Source organism: Balaenoptera physalus, assembly GCF_965194825.1.
Source record: "Balaenoptera physalus genome assembly, chromosome: 8".
Classification (NCBI taxonomy): Eukaryota; Metazoa; Chordata; class Mammalia; order Artiodactyla; family Balaenopteridae; genus Balaenoptera; species Balaenoptera physalus.
Window position 1 is genome coordinate 79371594 of NC_138887.1, and position 21536 is coordinate 79393129.

Below are 21536 nucleotides of genomic sequence, written 5' to 3' on the forward strand. Positions count from 1 at the left end.
GGTGAGCGGGGGCTACTCTTCGTTGCGGTGCGCAGGGTTCTCATTGCAGTGGCTTCTCTTGTTGCGGAGCACGGGCTCTAGGCGTGCAGGCTTCAGTAGTCGTGGCTCACGGGCTCAGTAGTTGTGGCTCGCAGGCTCTAGAGCGCAGGCTCAGTAGTTGTGGTACACGGGCTTAGTTGCTCTGCGGCATATGGGAACTTCCGGGACCAGGGCTCGAACCCATGTGCCCTGCAGTGGCAGGTGGATTCTTAACCACTGCGCCACCAGGGAAGCCCAATAGGATGTTATCTTTGACAACCTCAGAAATATGTAAACTCTGAATTTACACAAGGGGGGTTTATGTTACATAAGAACATATATAATTATATACAATTATATTATATGATTGTCGTCTCAAAGTACTGTAAGAGCAAAGGTAAAAGTTACCTGTCACAACAAAGGAAAATAACACAGACATTTCTTATTCAAGATAATTCAATTAAAGACAAGACAAATGGTCCTCTATCCCTATTCATTCTCCTAAACCCATAAAGATATGTTCCAAGGCTTAATTTTTTTTTTTTTTTCTGGCCACACCATGCAGCTAGCGGGATCTTAGTTCCCTGACCAGGGATTGAACCTGAGCTGCAGCAGTGAAAGGGCCGAGTCCTAACCATTGGACCACCAGGGAATTCCCTTTTCCAAGGTTTAAAACAGAGATCTGATGCTTTAATATTCATCCTTCTGTTTTTTATTGAGTTCTAAAGTCAAAAAATTTTTTTAAATTCAGAGTATAATTAGTAGTAGCAAAGAAAAGGACTACAACAGAAAAAGAATATGATCTGAGAATAATTTAGTACAGACGATAAAACCACTACTATTGGAACTTTTCTGAGATTTCTTGAACCACTGTAATCTCCCCATATGTGTTACTTTGGCCGCTCCTTCCCTATGATTAGCAGGAAAACCTTTAAGACAAAAAAGGCCTGTGTGTTTATTTAGCCCCTGTACCAAGAGCCCTCGAGTTCAGGCACATCCTTGTGCTACTCCTGCCAGAGAGGATGTAGACCATATTACAGGAAATGTCACAGTGTTATGCAATGGGGTGGGGATGTCATTCTGTGCCCAGACAAGACTCCCATCAGAAAGGATCTCTTCTTGCCACAGAGAGTACAGCAGTAAAGCAGAGAAAGTTCACTGAGGTTGAGAACAGTCACCGACGAAGCATCAGATGGAGAGAGTGCTTCTCAGCAAAGCAAAAAGATAAGAGCCTCTCCCGGAAAAGCAAAAACAGAACGACCTCAGCATTTTGCAAAACAGATTGGAGGAAACAACCCTTAATAGAAATTGATTGATGAAAATCGCAGTAAACATGAACTTTTTGCAAACAACTGCAAAAGCAGAGTCAGAGGCCTTGATATGAGAATACCATCTACTGGGATTAATCCCAATAGAATGAGAAAAACAGGATAAATGGAAGAGGGGTGACAGATTCTGGATACAGAAGACTTGATCTGAACAAGATTATTCTTGTGGTTCATTGGTTGAGAGTTCTGTATTGATTAGCATACTTCCAGCAGCAAAACAACAATAAAATAGAAAATTCCAACCCAAATCAGATTAAATTATTATAAGGAATGCATTCATTCCACTAAACTGCAAGACCAGAAGTAGGGTGGCTCTTTCTCCATTTCTTTGACCTCCTCCATGTCTTAGTTTCATTCTCAGACTGGCAAGGAGATAAGCTACAGCAGGTGCCAGCCTCACACCCACACATAACAAAGCCCTGAGAAAGAAGAACAAAGCATGCTCACCAGGCCAGAGAAAACCTTTAAACAGAAAGAATCATGTGCTTGAGGTAGGAGGTCATTGGTGTGATATGGAAAACTCCGCCCAAGTTACAAGTGACCTCCAGGTCCAAGGGGATCATTACAAGGGGCATTGACAGCATCCACTGCATTTCCCAGAACCCACTCCCCAGGCAGGCCCCTCAATTTCCACACCTCAACCACAGTCTCTCCTCTCAGATGTTCCTGGTGTCCATTCTAACTAGATTTCATCTAGATTCAATCAGCAACAGGGGAGGCATGGCTTGGGCCAGCCCCCAGCAGTGGTTCTGGAAAGGATAAGACTCGACATGTACTGAGTACCTACTACAGGCCCAGTTCTGTACATATATTGTCTCATGGTGATGCTCAAAACAGCCCTATGTTTTTCACAATGTCCTCCCAATGCTATATATTGTACATATACATACACATATCCATATACTTATATATACACATATACATATACACATACATATATATATATGGAAACAGACCTGGAAAGGGTAGTAACTTGCTCCATCTCAAATGTCTAGGAATTGACACAGCCAAGACTCAAACCACGCATGGTTAACTCCAAAACCTCACACCCTTTCCTCCTAACACATGACGAGAAGCCAGTGCCTCTTTACCTCTCAGCACATTTCCGTTAGATCAAAAGACCCAAGTTTACATTCTTGGGAACTTCAGAAAGCCCCAGTCCTCCCAGAGCCAAAGGTAAAATAAACCTGATTGTTTGCCAGGATATCTTCTACTGATACTAAGATATTAGTACCTAAACCCTGCCTACAGGTAAACCTCTCCTTAAGACACATCCACTTAATACAAAGCCCTTTTCATGTCAGGCCAGCTATTTTGCTGCTTTGGGTTTATATAAGGAGGGATTGATGTAGAACAAACCAGAGAAGAAACCTACTCATGTTACCTCCCTCCAGGGGAACACTTTCCAAGGCTGGGGATTAAAGGAATTCAGTACTCATTAAGTGGAGAGACTTTGCCTACAGAACGAGCAAGCTTTAAAGAGTCCAGGTGACATATGTGGCAGTGTTTTCCAGCCTGGGAGTGTGTTGCACCAAAGGAGTGGATAATTTTAGCAAGTTCACCTGCAGATGATTTCCCCAATGAGTCTCTGGAGAAGACTCCTCCTTCCCTCTCAGGGCAACATGAGCTGGGATTATTCTTTCAGCTCCTGCAAGAGATTGGATCCTATATAAAATCCTTTGCCCTGCCCAAGAAGCTCTTAGCAACCATCACCTTGGTCTCATGTTTCACCACTGGGCAATAATTCCATTGATTCATAGGCATTTAATGGGTATTAACTGCCCCCAGCCCTGTGAAAAGCAACAAGGATACGAGCAAGGTCTAGTTGCCCTCAAAGAACGTTGAGGAATGGAGGATTTGCATTTTTTGTGAGTATTAAATTAGACAACAAATGTGCAGATGTTGGCATTGTGTCTGGCACATATAGGCTCACGGTCACTGTTGGTTTATTTTTTCTTTCTCGTCATAGTCTTCAAAATACCTTTATGGGAATTCACTTGTTGACTTCTCAGAGCTTCCTCGAATCCAATTTGGAATGAGACAGAATAAAAGCACACAAATAAGTACAGGAATCCTGTGAGTAGAAAGAGGCAGGCAGTAGTAGCTTCATCTGTACTTGAGGAAATCGCAATCAGTTAGGCCATGGAGCAGCACAGCGGGGAAGGGCACAGCTGAGGAGCCTGGGTTGAAACTCTAACCCTGACACATCCCAGCCCAGACCTTGGGCATGAACTCTCTGCCTCGGTTTGCTCATGTGTAAAAGGGTTTGTGATGGTTAGCTGCGTGTGTCAACTTGGCTAGGCTGTAGTGCCCGGCTATTTAATCAAACACTAATCTAGGTGTTGCTGTGAAGATAGTCTGTAGATGTGGTTAACAGCTACAATCAATTGACTTTAAATGAGGGAGACTACTCTCAGTATTGTGGGCGGGTCTCATCCAATTAGGTGAACAGCCTTAGGAGCCAAAACTGAGGTTTCTCAGAGAAAGAAATTCTGTCTCTGCCAACATAGGCTCCTGCCCAAGCCTAATGATCTGCCCTCCGGACCCAGGACTTCCCAGTTGTGTAAGCCAATTCCTTGAGATAGATAGGTAGGTAGGTAGCCAGATAGACAGACAGACAGACAGACAGATAGATAGATAGATAGATAGATAGATAGATAGATAGATAGATAGACAATTGATCTATAGAGATAGAGAGACGAAGAGAGATAGAGATCTCATATTGGTTCAGTTTCTCTGGAGAACCCTGACTGATACAGGGGACAGTAATACATCCCCTCTCACTGGGTCACAGTGAGGAGCAGTGTGCTTAGGAGAGTGCCTGACACAAAGCAAAAACCACACTAAATGTCACCTACTCAAGATCACTTGGCTGGTGGCTGTGAGCTAGGACAAGTCCGCAAGGGCAGGACGTTTACACCACACCCTCTATATCATCTGCCAATGCGTAGAGAGTTGTGCCCATCTGCCCTGCCCTGCAGAACCACTCGAGTGAAAAGGTGAGCACACATTTCCCGAATTCCTGGCCACCTACTCTCTTAGTTGATTTACAAAACGGCTGGGTCCCCCTGCTTGAGTGAGGGCGATCCCGACTAGAATCTGCATCCGTTCTTCCCTAAGGGCTTCAGGGTTATTAATGGGCTACCCTCAAGAATCCCCTCAAAGCTGAAACCTGGGTTTGGCTTTACGCCACAGGTGGGGAGTTCACTTTTCTATCAAGTGTCATTGACCCATGAGGAATAGATAATCAAAATCATAAAGGTTAAAAGTAATTTATTAAGAGTTTGCTTTTTTTGTAAGAATGGAGATATTTTTAGCATTATATTTTGGTTTTATATTGCTTAGCCTAAGAAAACAGACTGGGCAATGGTAAAGGGGGACTGAAAAGGAAATGGAATTTTGGAATTTGCCAAATTTGCACACAACAGAGCAAGTATTAGAAGCCAGATCCCCACATTTCCTTTAAGTTCCATACTGGGCCCTCTTCCTTTCTGCCTCCTGTTCCATCTAAGCCCCTCCTCCTGGTCCCCCTGCACCCTTTAGCTCCTGTTGCAGATTGTCAGCCTTTTCAAAGTACCAGGGGCCCAGAGGCAGATGAGGCATTACTACAAGTAATCCTGCGCCTGCAGGGAAGAAATGGTACTTTTGAAATCAACTGGGAATGCATATCTCTAAGACACACATGGAGAAGTGCAGGTGCTCAGACACAAGCGATTTCGATCAGCTTCTGGGAGAGAAGGGGGTAATTTTATCCAGTGTAACCCAAACATCACCACCCAGTCATGGAGATGGAGTGGCACAGCCAAGAGCTCTGAACCAGGTGTCAATGACCTAAGCACCGGTTCCAGCTCAGCCCCTAAGTCCCGTAGACAAGTCAATGCCCCTCTCTGGACCTAGGTTTCCTCTTCTATAAGGTGCAGGACTGGGCATAGAGGTGCTGAAGCTCCTTTCCAACTCATCACACTCTGGATCCTGTGCTCTAAGAGACCACAGCTCTCAGTGCAAGCTTGTGTCATCTCCAAGCACCAGTCACTAGGCCAGCAGGAGGCTAGGCTTCATTGGGTGAGGTCCTCACCTCTCGGGGTGGGGGGGGAGTCATCATTTGCTTTCCCAAATAAAGCAAGGGTGGGATAGAAGAAACTAGGCATCCCTGGGGGCTCATTTGTGGTTTCCATCACTATGGAAACTTCCTGAAGCTTCTGTAATCTCCACCTGTGGTGATGTGAACACCCAATCTGGATCTGGGAGAACACCTGGGCCAAACTGCCCCACTGAGCATATCATGTCTTCCCCAGCCTTTTCTCACCCTCTTGCCGGCACAGCCTGCATCTTCTCTGACTCAATTTTCTCCACTAATTAAATGTCACACTTCCAGCTGCAATCACTAAGAGATGCTCTCCAGGCACTTCAGCAGAGGGAAAAGTAAGGTCCTTCCCATTTCTTACTACCCCCATGAGATGGTGACCATGAAGATGGCTAAAACCAATGACAAATAACAGGGCTGCTCTGAAGAAGTGTTAAGGGGGCCCACGGCCCAAGAAGTTGCAATTAGGAGACAAAAGGAAATACTTAAAAGGAAGTAAATAGACTCCTTCCCAGAGATCAGGGGAAGCATGTGAGCCCATGACCCACATATCTATGATTCACCACACTCCATGGTTATGATCTTCTACTCTAGTTCTCTATTTTATAGAAAATAGAGTGATCAATTATTTTGCAGGCATTCTGGTCGATGCCACAGTTCTTTTTGGAAAGCTGTGGGGTATAGATTCGAAAGTCAACCAGGACGTTACCAGCTGGTGTCCAATGATGAATGAATAGGGATCCAGAATCGGACCCCATGTCAATACATACAGTTGGCCAAGTTAAAGCATTTCACATCTGTGAGACCCCTGCATCTTCAGAACACCTGTGTAGAATGGGAAAGGCATGAGTTCTTGTCTTGGTTTAAAAGATGAGGAAACCAAGACCCAAAGAGGATAAATGGCCTGCCTGAGCTCACTCAGTAAATAAGTGATAGAGCTTCTACACCAGACCATGATTCCTCTCCATGTGGTTTCCACTCTGACAGTTTTCAGGTTCACTCTCATTGAACAGAAAAGGAAGAGGCAGCAAGGAGAACAGGAAGCATCATAGCTTTAAAAGATTAGCCACAGTATCCAAAAACCACTAGATTCCCATGGGACAAGAAGTCATGGGAAAATCCGCAGATGTGGGAACATGCCCTCAATTCCCAATGGCTACCAACACAGAACAGATTCCAAACACACCACAGCTGGCAGTGATGGGGTGGCTGTTGATAGGAGGGAAGAATGAGCATGCCTGGGCTTTGCAGATGTGACCTGTCACTTATGGTTAACCACCCCTCCTCCCCACTTGGACCTCAGGCCCTTGACTGATTTTCTCTTCCGCTGAAATGAAGACAACCAAAGGTGGAGAGTTGAGTGCTGGAAGGAAACCCAAACATCCAATTCAGCTCCTGTTTTATGGATGAGAAAACTGAAGTCCTAAAAAGAAGAGGTGACTTGCCTGAGGTTACACAGCCCCTTGGCGACAAACTCAGGTTTCCTGATTGCCTTTTCATGCCCCTTTCTGAACTGTTCAGCTGCCCAATTTGCCTGCGTGTGACTGAGATAGTCCTAGTGACACAGGACTCCTATCAAAGTGCTCAAGGGAAAAAGTCAGGCCCTCAATGTATACAGAGTTTGGGGAGTCAGCTCTTACCATTCTCTTAGACACTCCCTTTCCTCCTCAGGACGTGCACCCCTGTGGGCATGAGTTAGGATGAGTTCGAGCATGGTCGCTTTCCTAGGACCTTCACTCCTTGCTGATCCTCAGCTTCTTTCTGAAGCCACTTCCTCATACTTATGACTCTTTGTTCCCCTGTGATGAAATTCCAAGACCTCTGAAATCCCTCCCTTCAACCTGTATTGGTATTGGGTTGGCCAAAAAGTTCGTTCGGGTTTTTCCATACTATTTCACCAGAAAAACCTAAACAAACTTTTTGGCCGACCCAATATGTAGTCCCTCTCTTCCAAATGCATCAGATAAGCTTGAATGGGTCTGAAACTACAACCTCCAAAAGACTCCCCATCCTCCTTGTAAACTGGAGGGTACAAACAGATCCTTTAGAGAAGGAAATACCTTAACCCCACCGTCTGGATGTTGCCAGGGCTCAGTTCTGAGCCAGATCCGATTTTCAGCAGTACTTTGTATTCCAGCTTCCCACTCCCACCACAAGTAGAACCCATTCCTCTCTCTCCATGTGCTCCAAAAGCTAACCTACTCATCACACTGTATCACAGCTAGGGAGATGTGTCTCCTGGCCAGGCAGTGAGCTTCCGGAGGGCAGGCACAAAGTAGGTGCTCAGTAAATGATTGCATTATTCATGATAAACATGAACATTTTTAAATCTCCCTGTCTCTTTATTTTACTCCCTCTGCTAACCTTAAAGCTAACTGCTCTGCAAGTTCAGCCATTTTCCAAGTAATAAAGCCCACTTTCTCGGGCTTGTCTTAAAAGATAGCTTTATTGACGCCACTTAGTTCAACAAATCACATGAACCCTTGTGCCCAGGCACTGAGCTTTGTGGTAGAAGATTCAAAGAGGACAAAGGGCTCAATTCTTGGGGGAAATGTTGTGGACTAAGTGACAGTTAGCTTGAATTGTTGAAATGGAATTGCTGTGACAGGAAAACCATAAAAATAAGTTGATCCCGGGTCTCTTAAAAATAGTAGTAATGACTACCGCCATTTATTGAGCACTTACTATATGACTGAAAGCTATACTGGATGCTTTACATGTATTATCTTAGTTTTTACAACCCTGAGAGGTGGTTATTTTTCCCAATTTACAAATGAGGGGATTGAAACCAGAGACATTAAGTAGCCACCTAAACTCACACAACTAATAAATGATTGATTGGGACTACAGTCGAGGTGAGTCTGATTCTAGAGCCCATGTTTTCATCTACAACGTTATATACTTAGAGACAAGTTTTTTACAGCACCGCATGTAGAAAATATGAAGGAAAAGATTCCTCCTTTTCAAAAATAAGTGTAAAATAGTATGGATTCAACCCTTTACCTGCCCTTGTGGTGTGATCCCAAAGTAAGTACAGCAGAGTAGAAGACCAGAACCTGATTTGGAATGCAGGATCTGGGGAAAGCGAAACACCCATGGCTTCAGCAACTCGTAGCCTGTTCCACAGTGCCCTCCAGCGGCCAGCTGATGTCACGCATGATTTTTCTTCTTAGGTTCAGGAACGAAATGTTTTAACAGCCTAAGATTCAGTCAGGGTCAACCTTGAAAAAAGTAGACGCAGTCTTTTCCAGCCATTCTCTGTTCCAGCCTCATGCCAAATGACCTCACACTCCTGTGACTGGAGCAGACAGAGGGCAGCAGATTTGGGCATGAGGCTGACCTGAGATCAACTGCCAGCTTCACCACTTAGAGATGTCAGTGAGTGGGAAGCACAGGGCACCAGGACTATGCTGGTCACCTAATCACTATTAATCCTTGCTTTATATATTTCATTGACTCAGTATTTAGGTATGGATTATTTTTTCTTAATAGGTATAATTTTTATTTTTACGAAAGGAAAAACTCAATCTTGAAACTGACCCAGAACAATAAAATTCACTCTTCCTTATCAGAATCTATATGTCCTTAGTCAAAGAGGTGAGACCTTTATCCATTTATTTTTTAATGGGCATCACTGTTTTCAACGCTTATCAATAACATATTTTGGGGACTTCCCTGGTGGCGCAGTGGTTAAGGATCCGCCCGCCAAATGCAAAGCCCTGGTCCAGGAAGATCCCACATGCCGTGGAGCAACTAAGCCCATGCACCACAACTACTGAGTCTGCGCTCTAGAGACCGTGCACCACAACTACTGAAGCTTGCGCGCCTACAGCCCGGGCTCCGCAACAAGAGAAGCCACCACAATGAGAAGCCCATGCACCGCAGCGAAGAGTAGCCCCCGCTCGACACAACTAGAGAAAGCCCAGGCGCACAGCAACGAAGACCCAACGCAGCCAGAAATAAATAAATAAATAAATAAAATTTAAAATCTTTATAAAAAAAAAAGATACAATATGAATTCTTCCTCTCAGAAACCTCCCCCCACCTCTGTACACTGTACTTTTCCTCACACAATTCCTGTCTCTGCACCATTTCAAAACAGCATTTCAACATCTGTACTAATTAGGGAATCTCCAGAGAAACAGAGCCAAGAGTTTATATATGGTAAGATTTCTTGAAGGAGCTGGCTCATGCGGAGGTGCTAGTCCAACATCTGCCAGGTAGAGACACAGTGAAGAATTGTGGGTCACAGGCCATACGCTGGCACAGGTCCCTCTTGCTCAGACTGAGACTACTATTCAGCTGGCAACAGTGCTGAATTCAGAAGCTCTCCTTATCACACCTAGTTTTCTACTTGGAAAAGTTGCGTAATATTTACAGCACGCTTTATCCCCAGCAGGATACTCAGAAGAGCAAGGTGAACGCTATCTTTCCTACTTGGAGCGGTGAGATGGGACAATCACCCCATGGATCCTCCTGCCTGCCTACAGCCCTTCCCCCACGTACTCAATGAAACGCTAGATGTCTGCCTTCCAAACATTTTCAAGTCTTGCTTGTCATTCTTCCTCCAGAGGACTTTTCTGACTTCACCATAATAGGTTTCAGAACCTTTAGGCCTTGTCAAAAACAGTACAGGGACTAGGAGCTCTAAAGTACCTCTTCCAGCCAGACTGGTCTCACAACATGAGGAGACTTTGGTTGGATTACTCTGTGACCCTGGGCCAGTCACCGACTGGGAGCCTCAGTTCCCTCATTTGGGGAGCAAGGAGAGCAACAATACCCAGCTCATGGGCTGCTGAGGTCAATGAGAGAACCTATTTCTAGCATTTAGCAGAGTAACTGGCATATAGCTAGAATGCGAATGTTTCCTATTGACCTGAACAACAAACACTGCCCCATGCGCTGCTGCAGTCTCTTTGGTGTGAGCACAGGGTGAGGAAAGGGAGGTAATGGACACAGGTGTTAGAAGCCTTCAGGCTTTGGTTTACAGGGAGGGTCCCTAATCCCACTGAACCTCTTTGGGGATTCAGATTCCTTACCTGCCCCAGGAATGGAGAATGGATTATAGACAGGATTCCGGTACCAAGGACCCAGGTGAAGCTGCTGGGCCACGGGGTGCACATAAAAGAAAGGTCTGGAGTTACCGCCCTCAAAAGTTTCGTTGTTTCCTGAAGAGTTCACTGTCCAGGCTGAAAAGCAGGTGTTTGTAGTTAGGAAAGGACAGCCGCACTCTGCCCTGTAAAGTGCTGCGAAGGAAGAAAGTCGTCCTTGTCCCCCATCAGAACTGGGAGCCTGGGTAGGGGTCCCTTACCTTCTCTTCCCGCTCGCCTGCGATGGGGACACGCGGGGGCTGCCCTGCGTGCGTTTCGACCAGGGGAGCAGCGCCCAGAGGCCCGGGCCCGCGTCGTGCTCAGCAAGTCTGGCTCCCCAGGCAGGAACACCGTGGGGAGATGAGGACTTGGAGGTGCGGGGTACCTAGTGCCGGGCACCAAACGCCAGGGGCCGCGCCCCGCGGCTGCACTGGGAGACGCGGCCTAGGCCTCGGCTGCACCGCCCTTGTCCGCAGCCTCTCCAGCCTGCCCCGCAGCCTCCACCCGGGCCGAACCCCTCCTCAGTCCGGGAGTCCAGGCCTCCGGCTCCGCGTCTCCTAACACCCCCCTCCCCGCAGGCCAGTCTGTTCCCGCGACCTCCACACCCTGCTTCAGTAGCTCTGGTGAACGGGCTCAGTAGCTCTGGTGAACGGGCTCTAGAGCGCACGCTCAGTAGCTGTGGCTCTTGTGCTCTAGAGCGCAGGCTCAGTAGCTGTGGCTCTTGTGCTCTAGAGCGCAGGCTCAGTAGCTGTGGCACACGGGCTTAGTTGCTCCGCGGTATGTAGGATCTTCCCTAGACCAGGGCTCGAACCCGTGTTCCCTGCATTTGCAGGCGGATTCTTATCCACTACGCCACCAGGGAAGTCCCCATATTGTATCTTAAACATTCTTGGAATTCACAGGCTGAGCTGCTATATACCCCTGGTTTTTCTACACCCTTAAGGTTTACAGTATTTTATTTGTCCTTTAGAGTTGTGGTTTAGGAGAATTCAAGGGGTAAGTGCTGGAAGTAGGAATAAGATTTGTACTCGGTTTTTCTTAATTGCAATATGACTCAGATTTTAGTGAGAAGAAATTTATAGGATGTATTGTCTTGTGAAACCTGGAATTCCAGGAGTGAAGCCACTTCCGGTTGGCTAGATGGGGATGAGATCCCCTACAGGGTTTGTGTTCCTGTATGTTGTGATTGTCTGTTCACGTCTCTCCAATACTGGGGGTAGCAGTTTTCCCTGTACACTCACTGCTGTGAATGATCTGAAAAGAGTTTGTGATATATTAGCTTTTTTACTGTTTTGGGAGTAAGTGACTTCCAAGCATTTTGCATATCCAGAATGTCTACCACCTTTTAAATATTTAAGACATGGAGTACACAGTGCTGTAGAATTGAAAGAGGGGGCTGAATTATGGGGGACGGGGGGGGGGTTTGTTTTTGTTTTTGGCCACGTCCTGAGGCTTGTGGGATCTTAGTTCTGCAACCAGGGATTAAACCCACGCCCTCGACAGTGAAAGTGCAGAGTCCTAACCACTGGACCGCCACAGAATTCCCTGAATTATGTTCTTAAAAATGGGCTGATTTTAGTAAATATTTAACTTCTCTTTGCCTCAGTGTTGTCTTCTGAATAATAAGCTGAATTAGAGGAGTTTTTGCCATCGGCCAACGTCTCCCCGTTCCCCCACACCCCGTGCCTGTCAACCACCATTCTATTTCTGTGATTCCACTTTTTCTATATATTTACATAAGTGATCATACAGCATTTGCCTTTTTCTGTCCAACTGATTTTTCTTAGCAAAATGCCTCAAGGTCCATGTGTTGGCAGGATTCCCTTTGTAAAATGGTTAGGCTTTGGTAGCAGTTTGGTAGCAGGGAAAGGAGGAAAAGAGGAGTTGCCTTATGTGGAAAAACCCGTCTATGTCAAGGTCCTTACTGGACCACCTACATTTTAATGAGATGATACCATGAGAAACTAGATAATGAGGTGCTTTATGCCATCCTAAGAAATGTGGTCATTGTTCCTCATTATCCTGACAGGCAATGATAAGCCATTCAAATACTGTAACTGAAGTGAGGATCACAGATTGCTCAGAAAGATTGTTCTGGAAGCAAAATGGATTACAGGCCTGTGAGATGTGTGGGAGATGGGTTAAGAAAGTTGTTAGTAGTTATTCATGTAAGAAATTGGGGAGGACTTTTCAGTCCTTTGCACTGGTAACAGAAGAGGTAACAGAAGACTGGGTGGTAGTCCTGTGGTGGATTTGAACAGTTGTGGCTGTACAGGTGTGGTGTGTACTGGCTGAATGTAGTGACCAGCTGCAGGAGACAAAATAGCTAACTATTCCATTCTTTCTGGGTTTCACAAATGCAAGTCTGTATTTTCCATATCCTGTGGTGCTCAGTGAGTATCCTAGCTTCCTCGTCCTTCAGTCCCCATTGCCCACTACTCTCAACCAAAGACCCATGGTTCCTATGTTTTATAACACGGCACAATTCCAACAATATGGTGGCTACTGGGAAGAAACAAAAACAAAAGACACACAAACAGAAACTGAACCGCAACAGGCTGAAAACTTGAATGAAAAACAAGATATTAACTGAGAAGGCGACAGCCATGACATAGTAAGGGTGACCAGTATCCCTGTGAATACATTCTCCCCTGAGAATGTGGGTGAAAAGGAAGAGGTAGAGAACATTAGCTATCCTGAGGGAGGTATTGCCTCCCTGACCTGGTTGGCTCAGGTCAACAAAGTAGATGAGGCCACTCAGGGTGCCATGGGTCAGTGCTATGATGCACAGCCTGAGCCATCATCAGAAAGCAGTGAAGGACCATGGTGGAAGTATAGGGACCTCTTTGATGATGATGATGATTATTCTGTTATGAGCAGTATTTTTATTCCCCTATACTGTCCCCTGCCCCCCTGCCCCCCTGCCGAATGAAGTAGGTGAGAGCATACAGCTCGAGGAATTCCCCCAGCAAACGCCCTCTGGAGGTGACTCTCATAGCCTCTATGAGGGGTGTCATTATTCCTCCCCTCCTTCCACCCTGTACAAAGTAGATGAGGGCATCCAGTGGGAAATGAGAAAGGGAGCAGAGCAGCTGCAGAGTAGGTACCAGTAAGTAGATGAAGATGAAGGTGAGGTAGAGAACAATGAGGGGCACAGTTCCTCCCCTACCTGGTTGGCCCAGTTTACCAAAGTAGATGAGGGCATCCAGTGCGACATGAGTTGGTATGAAGCACAGGTAGAGAAATCTCCCCAGCAAATACCCTCCAGAGATGAAGGGACCTCACCAGACTGCAAAACCAAGGGGTCATGGAAAAAGCCAGTCACAAATAGGAAATTAAGTGCAGACAAAGATGAAGTGATGGTGAATGATGAGATTGGGGAGGTGCATAAAGAGAACTTGAAAAGGTGTGCAGAGATTAAAAAGACTGTGAAAGGCAGGAAGCTGAAAGACCTGAGCAGCTTCTCAAATGTTAAGACAGCCTATTTGTTGAAGAAAAGTGCTGCCTTGACCAGTGTGCTTCCTGAGGATTCAGAAGACTCTGAGTTGGAAGTTGAAGATGTAATGCATGAGGTAGAATGCCTCCTTGAAGAAGTGAGTCCACAGGGCCCTCTGACATCTTCCAAAGGAAGGTCTTATCTGAAGGCTGGAAGGATAATGAGGATGCCACCTGAGTGCTCTGTCCCTCCCCAACTTATGGTCTGGACCACCAGAAATAAGTACAGGTTATTACAAGCTGGTGGTGAATATGAGCACGTCGTCCCTGTGGTTTACCAGCTGAAACGACAGGATGGCTATGAAAGTACTGGTGTCAGCCTCCGAAGAAAACATACTATGCTCAAGCCAGAGGAACTGGAGTCCAGGAGAGCCTCTCACAAATCATTGAAATGTAAGTGACTAGTGGGTTCATCTTATTTGATTGTCTGCGGTGGTTCCATACTGGGTCCTGGATGCAACGGCAGCTGTGAATCAATAGTATTTCTCAAAAAAAAAAAAAAATGTATTTCTCCATTTTTAAAGTATGTTTTCACTTAAGCTGTAGGTGCCCACATTCATAGGATTTGCAAAGAGAATCCCAAGTTAGAATTCCTGCATTCTAGGAAATTGCAATGTAATGTGAAACGAAGTGCTCTAGTAGAAGGTGATAGAGAGCTGGGTGATAGCAGTAAGGAGAGTTGGGCTGAGATAGTCAGGAGGACATCAGTCTAGCTGGATTGCTGAGAATGGGCAGTCCATGTGGAGGCAGAGAATTTTGACACAGTTTTACGTTCTGTGGTTTGGAGACAAAAGAGGAGCAAGTTCGGAGTGGGAATGGAGACAGTAGCGTGAGCTCAAATGGGCCGCCAGAGCAGGGTTCCTCTTGAGACCATCCTGCCAGAGAAGACTGGCAGAGGAATTGGGAAATAGGAGAATGGGGTAAAGAAGTAGTGTTTCTCTTCACTTGTAGATTATTATCCTGTAGGCAAGGGGCTAATCCACATTGAGTAGAGAAATGAGACAAATGTGCCATAGGAATTTCAACCAGCAGTATTTTATAGGAGAAATTAGAGTGAAGAGTGCCTATATGGCTGAAAACCAGTTTTATTCAACAAAACCAAGTGGTGAGGGTTTTGATTCACATGGGAGTAAAAGATATGTGAGAGGACTAACAGAACTGAATCTTAAAAAAAAGGCTGGAGTCAGAAGTTGGGAAGAGAAGTTGTTTTGCTTTGCTGTGTGGGTTATGGTGGGAGGGGCATAAAATGGTGAGATTGAGGGACTAGACTAGCAGCCTCCCCACACCTGGTTGAAGCTTGAGTTTGGACCATCCTGTGACTGGCGGGGGCACAGCTGACAGGAATGGGGAGGGAGGGAGGGCCCAAAGGAGAGCTTTGGGAGATGATTACCTCTGGGGTGCAAAGAATGAAGCAAAGCAGGTTAAGTGAAGAATGGGATGCATAAGGGCCCCAGGGAAGTTTAAATAAGTTCCAGTCTTAGTCCTAAAACCATTAGACTCAAGAAATATTTAAGCCTACCATTTCCACTTAAAGGTTGGGGTACTGTCACATCTTAACTCTTGGCTGTTATGACTTTGATTCACGCTCAGTGATTTGGAAGGGATTTTTAAAAACAAGGTGAATTTATGAGCAAATTTTTTGCCTGTGGTATGTTTAGTCCTTGTTTAGTCCAGAGCTAAACTTCAAAATAACCTTCTTAAAAGAGGCTGAGGTGGTCCCTTGGAGGTGAGGGGAATGAAGGAAAGGGGCTGGGAAACACTATTTTAATTGTGTGCGTGAAAAATCTTTGTACAAACAAATGTCTTTAAAGGCAGCAGTACCCCTTCTTCAAACACCATCTTACGCTGGATGAAGGTGCTGCTGCTCTGGTGCGGTGGAGGGTGTGCACACAGAGCTCTACCTGTTCCAGACCCGCCCTCTGTGGCCCAGAGCTCCTCTCAGGTTACCTGCATAAAACCTTAACACGGAATATCCTTTCTATTACAGGCATATTACTGAAGCATATACTCTGCAGGCAGCTACAGCCCTGTGGAAGTCCATTGCCCTTGCTGCCAGAAGCCCTGGAGTCAAAGCACTGCTCTGCCTCTTACCTTGTACCACTTAATAACATATGTTAGGCGGCTTCCTCTATAGAATAGAGATCGTACCCTGACTTTAACAGCGCAGTGGTGAGAACAAATTAAATAAGTGAACTTTTTTGTAAACGGTGGTCTATAACTTGCACGTATTGCGGGTGCTACTTGAAACCCTTCCACACTCACTGCATGACTTTGACTTCTTTCCCCAGTGGCATCCAAAGTCCTTTGGTTGGTGCATGGGCCAGAAATTCCCTGGCATGTTCATTGCCCGGGACATCTGGTATACAGTTTTCTGGCTTAGTCTCACCTTCCTGAAAAAGGAAAGTGTGTAAGCTATGTGGCAAAAAAGCACCGGAACTCTCTCCCACTTGTTTGAGAACACAGCACTGCCAACACAGGGGACACGGCTTCGAGCCCTGGTCCAGAAAGATCCCACATGCAGCGGAGCAACTAAGCCCGTGTGCCACAACTACTGAGCCTGCGCTCTAGAGCTCACGAGCCACAGCTACTGAGCCTGTGCGACAACTACTGAAGCCTGCGTGCCTAGAGCCCATGCTCCGCAACAAGCCACCGCAATGAGAAGCCCACGCACCACAACCAAGAGTAGCCCCCGCTCGCTGCAACTAGAGAAAGCCCGCGCGGAGCAACGAGACCCAACACAGCCAAAAATAAAAACAAACAAACAAAAGTACCAACAGGCAAACTACAAACTGGGGAAGTTATTGCAAAATGCATGATTAAGAGTAACCTATTAAGAATTCTTACAGATTAGTAAGAAAAAGAGCAGTATCTCAGTGGCAAAACCCTCATATAAGTAATTCACAAAATACTAATCAGTTCAAAATTAATTTTTAAATATTTAAACATACCAGGTTTTGCCTATCACAATGGCAAAGAGAGGAGAAAATAGAACATAGCCAATGTTGGTAAGTGTGTGAAGGGTACTATGAAAAACTACAACTGTATGTAGGTTGGCACAAACTTTTTGTTGGCAACATGACAGTATCTATCCTTTGACCTTACATATTTATTAATTTATTCTAAGAAAAATAAAAATGTATAAAGATTTAGTTAGACTACTGTGGCCGGTAATAAAGAATAGGCTAAATAAGTTATGGTAAACCCATTTAATAAAATACTATGCACACATTAATGTTGCCAGAATATTTGACATGGAAAGATTCTCCCCATTTCAATTCAAAAAAAAGTCTTATATGGAGGCTACAAAACAGTACATTCAGGAAGAGTAAGTTTTTGTAAAAATAAAATGTGTACTGAGAGTATATTAAGAAAGTCTAAGAGGATATACAGCAAAGTGATTAATATTTTCCTTTTTCCTTTATCTGCACTTCTACAATGTGCATATATTACCTGTGTATTTTGCTTGTTTGTTTTTAATAGGAGTTAATGGAACTTGAGTTCAGTAGAAAAATCGTCATTTCAAAGCATCAGAGTTTGAACTGAATTTTGTAAGTAATCATTTCAGGTTTTTTTAATGCACCTGTTCAAAACCAAAAGCTCATCATTTTGTTTGGAACAATTTTTCTTTGAGAATCAAATGGTCACCGAAATGAGGAAGCAAATAATCATAAAATGACAGGAAAGCAAGTGACTAACTACAACCACTGGCTATTGCAGTATAATAAATAAAATGACGGTTAACAAAAACACCTTTATTTTTGTCTTCAAAGAACAAACTGTTCTTCTTTTTCCAACATAATCATGATTAACTTACAAAAACAGGCATTTACAATGCATCTTCAAAGCATTTCCCTTTAACGGAAAACTTGGCTTCACAGAATACAAACGTTAAAAAGTTTTAAAAAAAAATTCTATTTTGTTGTCATTATAAGACAAATCAGAATCTAGCATAAGTCAAGGAAATCCATTCATACTTCAGGTCCTTCTCCTCCAGGAACCAGCTGCAAAGGAGGAAAAAGTTTAATATTTAGTTTAGTACTACATAATCTGAAAACCCCTACTGAGAGCTCCTCATTGATCGGAGTCACGCCTCTTTGCCCCTCCCCCATAGTTCCATTTTCTCCATGTCACTGCTGTTTACAATTCCAACATCATCAATTAATACTTAGTGTCTCAACAGTGATTCTTGGCAAAATAAATGATTAAAAAACACAAGCAAACTAATCTTAGGCCTAATGTCATCTTCAACAGTTTGGCCATAGAGCCCTGGCCACCAGAGCACCCCTTTCCCATCTTCAGCACCACTGGACCATGAGCATTCAGTCAAGCAAGTTAGTTCTGTAATCCCTGCCCCACAAAAATGGCTTAACATCTAAATAAAATAGCTTTACTGTGTCTTACCATTGTTATGTTATTTCCATTTAGCAAAATTTGATCTAATTTAGTAATTCTTCTTCCTTCTGGTGTGATTTCACTAAACAAATAGATTAAAGGTTAATTATATATAAATGAACATGAGATCAGGCAATTGTATCAACACTTCAGAGACAAAGTGGGTGATGTAAATTCTTCCCCAAAGGCAACAGAGTGGACTGACTGGCCTAAGATCCACATCTACTAGGGCTGATCTTCATCTAAAAAGGTGAAACTTGCCAAGGAGATCAAATATGAAATAAAACGTTTACTATCCTCACTCTTTTTACTATTATTTACTACTGATTCCTATCCATTATACCAATCTGTAATTAATTCAAATCTGAAAGCAGAGCTACTGGTCACGATCTTTATAATTAATATAACAAGCATCATTTACATTTTCTATTATATATAAGTTGTAGAATAATTAATTTAAAGCATTAAATGCTCTTATTATCAGTTCCTTTATTTGACCTGAGCCCTAAGATCTCTGGCTGTTTTTAGTACCTTTTACCTTAAAGCTTTGTCTCTACTAATTTCCTAGCAATTTAGTGACAATTACATAAAGGTAATAATCCTCTAATCCAATTTTACTAACATGAGTAGGTAAAACTTCTATCTTTAGAGTAGTTCGAATAGGCAGTGTTCTCTGACTCAACAGATCATTTTACTGACTCAACAGTACTAAAACTGCCTTAAATTAAAAAGAGATTCCCCTGCCCAATTCCTTAATTTTTAACACTACTCACAACTCAGTGACATCTTCCAGTACCATATCTGAAATTTGGTGTTAAGAAAATAAATATACCAAGTTATATTTACTCTGGCTTCTGCCTTTGTTCAGTTTTAATTATAACATTGAACACAATGGCTCAAATTCAAAATGCTTGTGATTGGTAAGAATTTCATCTTCTTTCAGTACACACACCTCTTAAAACACTGTCACAATTTCCATGAGAATAAATTAATTTTTATTGTAATAATCCGTAAGTACTGATTGTCTACAGTTCTTTTTTTAAAATACTGAAAAAAAAACCATACTACCAACTTTTAAAAGGATACTGACAAAGTCATCAAATCCCAGAAGTGTGCCAACAATCTCCTTATCACTCTTCATCACAATGTGAATCCTTGATCCTATACACTTGTCCACAAGCTCTATGGATTTTTTTTAACAAAAAAAAGGGGGGGGGGAAGAGGAGAGAAAAGATTATTTTGCCCACTCGTTACTTCAACAAATATGTGAGTGCCTACTGGCACTTATTACTTGCATATGGTGAAAGATAAACCAAAAAAAGTATTCACTCGAAAACTTTAGGTCTTACACTACATGTCTCTGTTCATCATTCTATGAACAGGAAAGTTTTCCCTGTTCTCCACTTACCCCTCCTTTGTAACAATTTATCATGGTTGTGGCTTAATATTATTTTAGGTTACATTATTGACATATGAACCCCACCCCCGCCCCCCAGACTCTAAGGTCCATGAGAGCAGAGACGGTGGTTGTTTTTACTCATCAGTGTATCCCCAATGGACACTGCCTGGCATACACTGATCATTCAAAAAGAGTTTGTTCCATGACACTTGACAATCACGGCCACATCCACTAGCTCAATCACCCTTCAGATACAAAATATTAAGAGAGAGGCCTGTCTTCACCAGAGATCCCTTCTTGTCACTACGTCTCCCCCACCCCCCAAAAGTCTATCCTCTGTAGTCTGACAGCAGCGTGAACATCTCTTCAGCAGGCTTAGCGTTATTTGGTACGATGTTTATTTGCCCGGTATCCTGTCTCCTACACTGGTTTGTATGCTATCTGAAGGCAACGGCCGTGATTTTAGTTTGTTCAACAGTGCCCAATCACGGTGTCCAGTGCACAGAGGCACGATAACTGCTGAATAAATAAACGGCAAAAAGAGCTAATTTCCAGAGTTCTCTTTTAAGGCGCAGTCCAGATCCTGGTGCCTCTCTCAACAACTGGCCAGAGAAGCAACAGGGCCTAATCTGGGGATTTTAAATGCTAGGTTGAGAAACGGGACTGCTATCCACTACTGAAAGGCGAGCTCACAACAAAGAAGGCCGACGACTTATTCACTAAGCGTGAACCTCTTCCGGTGACGGTTTGGTCTGGGGAGTCAAAAGTCCCTGCCTCGAGAAAACCCCACCACGCCGAAGAGACGTGGGCGGCCTGAGGCCGCAGAGACTTGGAGCCTAGAGGAGAGCCGCGGAGAAAGAAAGCAATTGGTCATATACATTTTTCTAACACTCAGCCAGGGGCTGCGCTGCCCCTCGGGCCCCGACCCTAACCTTCAGCTCCCCGCCCCGGCACCCCAACACGACAACGGTTACCTAGAGGGAGAAGCTGCGACGGGTTGGTTGTAGCGTTAGCCGCCATGGCTACGCCGGAAGTGGTCTGCGTCTCTCGAAGTTGGGAAGGCGAGATTTAAAGAGCGCGCTTCCGCTTTCTCCGGCAGCCCGGACAGGCTCGACCAATCTGAGGCCGAGAGTGCGATCGGGCCGGTCCACGGGGATCGCTCCCACTCACTCCTTCCTCGGCAGTGAGATCCTGGGAAATATTTCCGTTCACTGAACGTTCTGCGGTCTCGACAGACACTCACTTTCCTCTCCAAATTTCCAAGAGACTTTAAAGCTATCCCGCCTTGTAAATAAATTATTCCTCTAACCCGGAAGACTTTGCCAAACGGAAACCTTTGAGTCGTCTTATTTTCCCCAAGTTGTATCTCATTTCAACCCAGGATCTTTCTTCAGACCAGTATAAATAAATTTGATTTTCCCGCCACCGATTCGTTGTGTTGTAATTTTCGTAATTTTTTTTTTTTGTTCTTGTTCTTGTTTTTGTTTCTTTTAAGGAATCTACCGCTTCTTTTAAAAGTTCGGCGGATTGAAAACCCACAGCAAGGGACTTCCCTGGTGGTCCAGTGGTTAGGACTCTGTGCTTCCATGGCGGGGGTATCGGTTCGATCCCTGGTCAGGGAATTAAGATCCCGCCTGCCGCATGGTGTGGCCAAAAATACATAAGTAAATAAATAAAACCCACAACTAGCATCTTTAAAAAACTTCTCTGGGCGAGGGGGAGATTTTAAA

At 44.4% G+C, this 21536-nt stretch overlaps 1 protein-coding gene across 1 annotated transcript; it reads right to left on the minus strand.

The window, feature by feature from the left end:
- Positions 1 to 17752: 17752 nt before the first annotated feature.
- Positions 17753 to 20936, minus strand: LSM5 (LSM5 homolog, U6 small nuclear RNA and mRNA degradation associated). The gene is made up of 5 exons (XM_082472196.1): positions 20781 to 20936; positions 19494 to 19589; positions 19181 to 19208; positions 18417 to 18489; positions 17753 to 18016 (listed from the first exon to the last, which is right to left on the minus strand). Exons 1-5 carry the CDS (start codon positions 20824 to 20826, stop codon positions 17984 to 17986), a joined length of 276 nt encoding a protein of 91 aa, XP_082328322.1. The 5' UTR covers positions 20827 to 20936; the 3' UTR covers positions 17753 to 17983.
- Positions 20937 to 21536: the final 600 nt, after the last annotated feature.

Bases quoted from the DNA above. Each gene is read 5' to 3' on its own strand.
- LSM5 (XM_082472196.1), bottom strand. From the start codon at position 20,826: ATGGCGGCTAACGCTACAACCAACCCGTCGCAGCTTCTCCCTCTAG. The intron at 19,209-19,493 runs GTATCCTTTTAA...ACCAAATTTCAG, and splicing joins GGGATTTGATGACTTTGTCA to ATATGGTACTGGAAGATGTC. The intron at 18,490-19,180 runs GTGAGTAGTGTT...CTATTTGTTTAG, and splicing joins CTGGAAGATGTCACTGAGTT to TGAAATCACACCAGAAGGAA.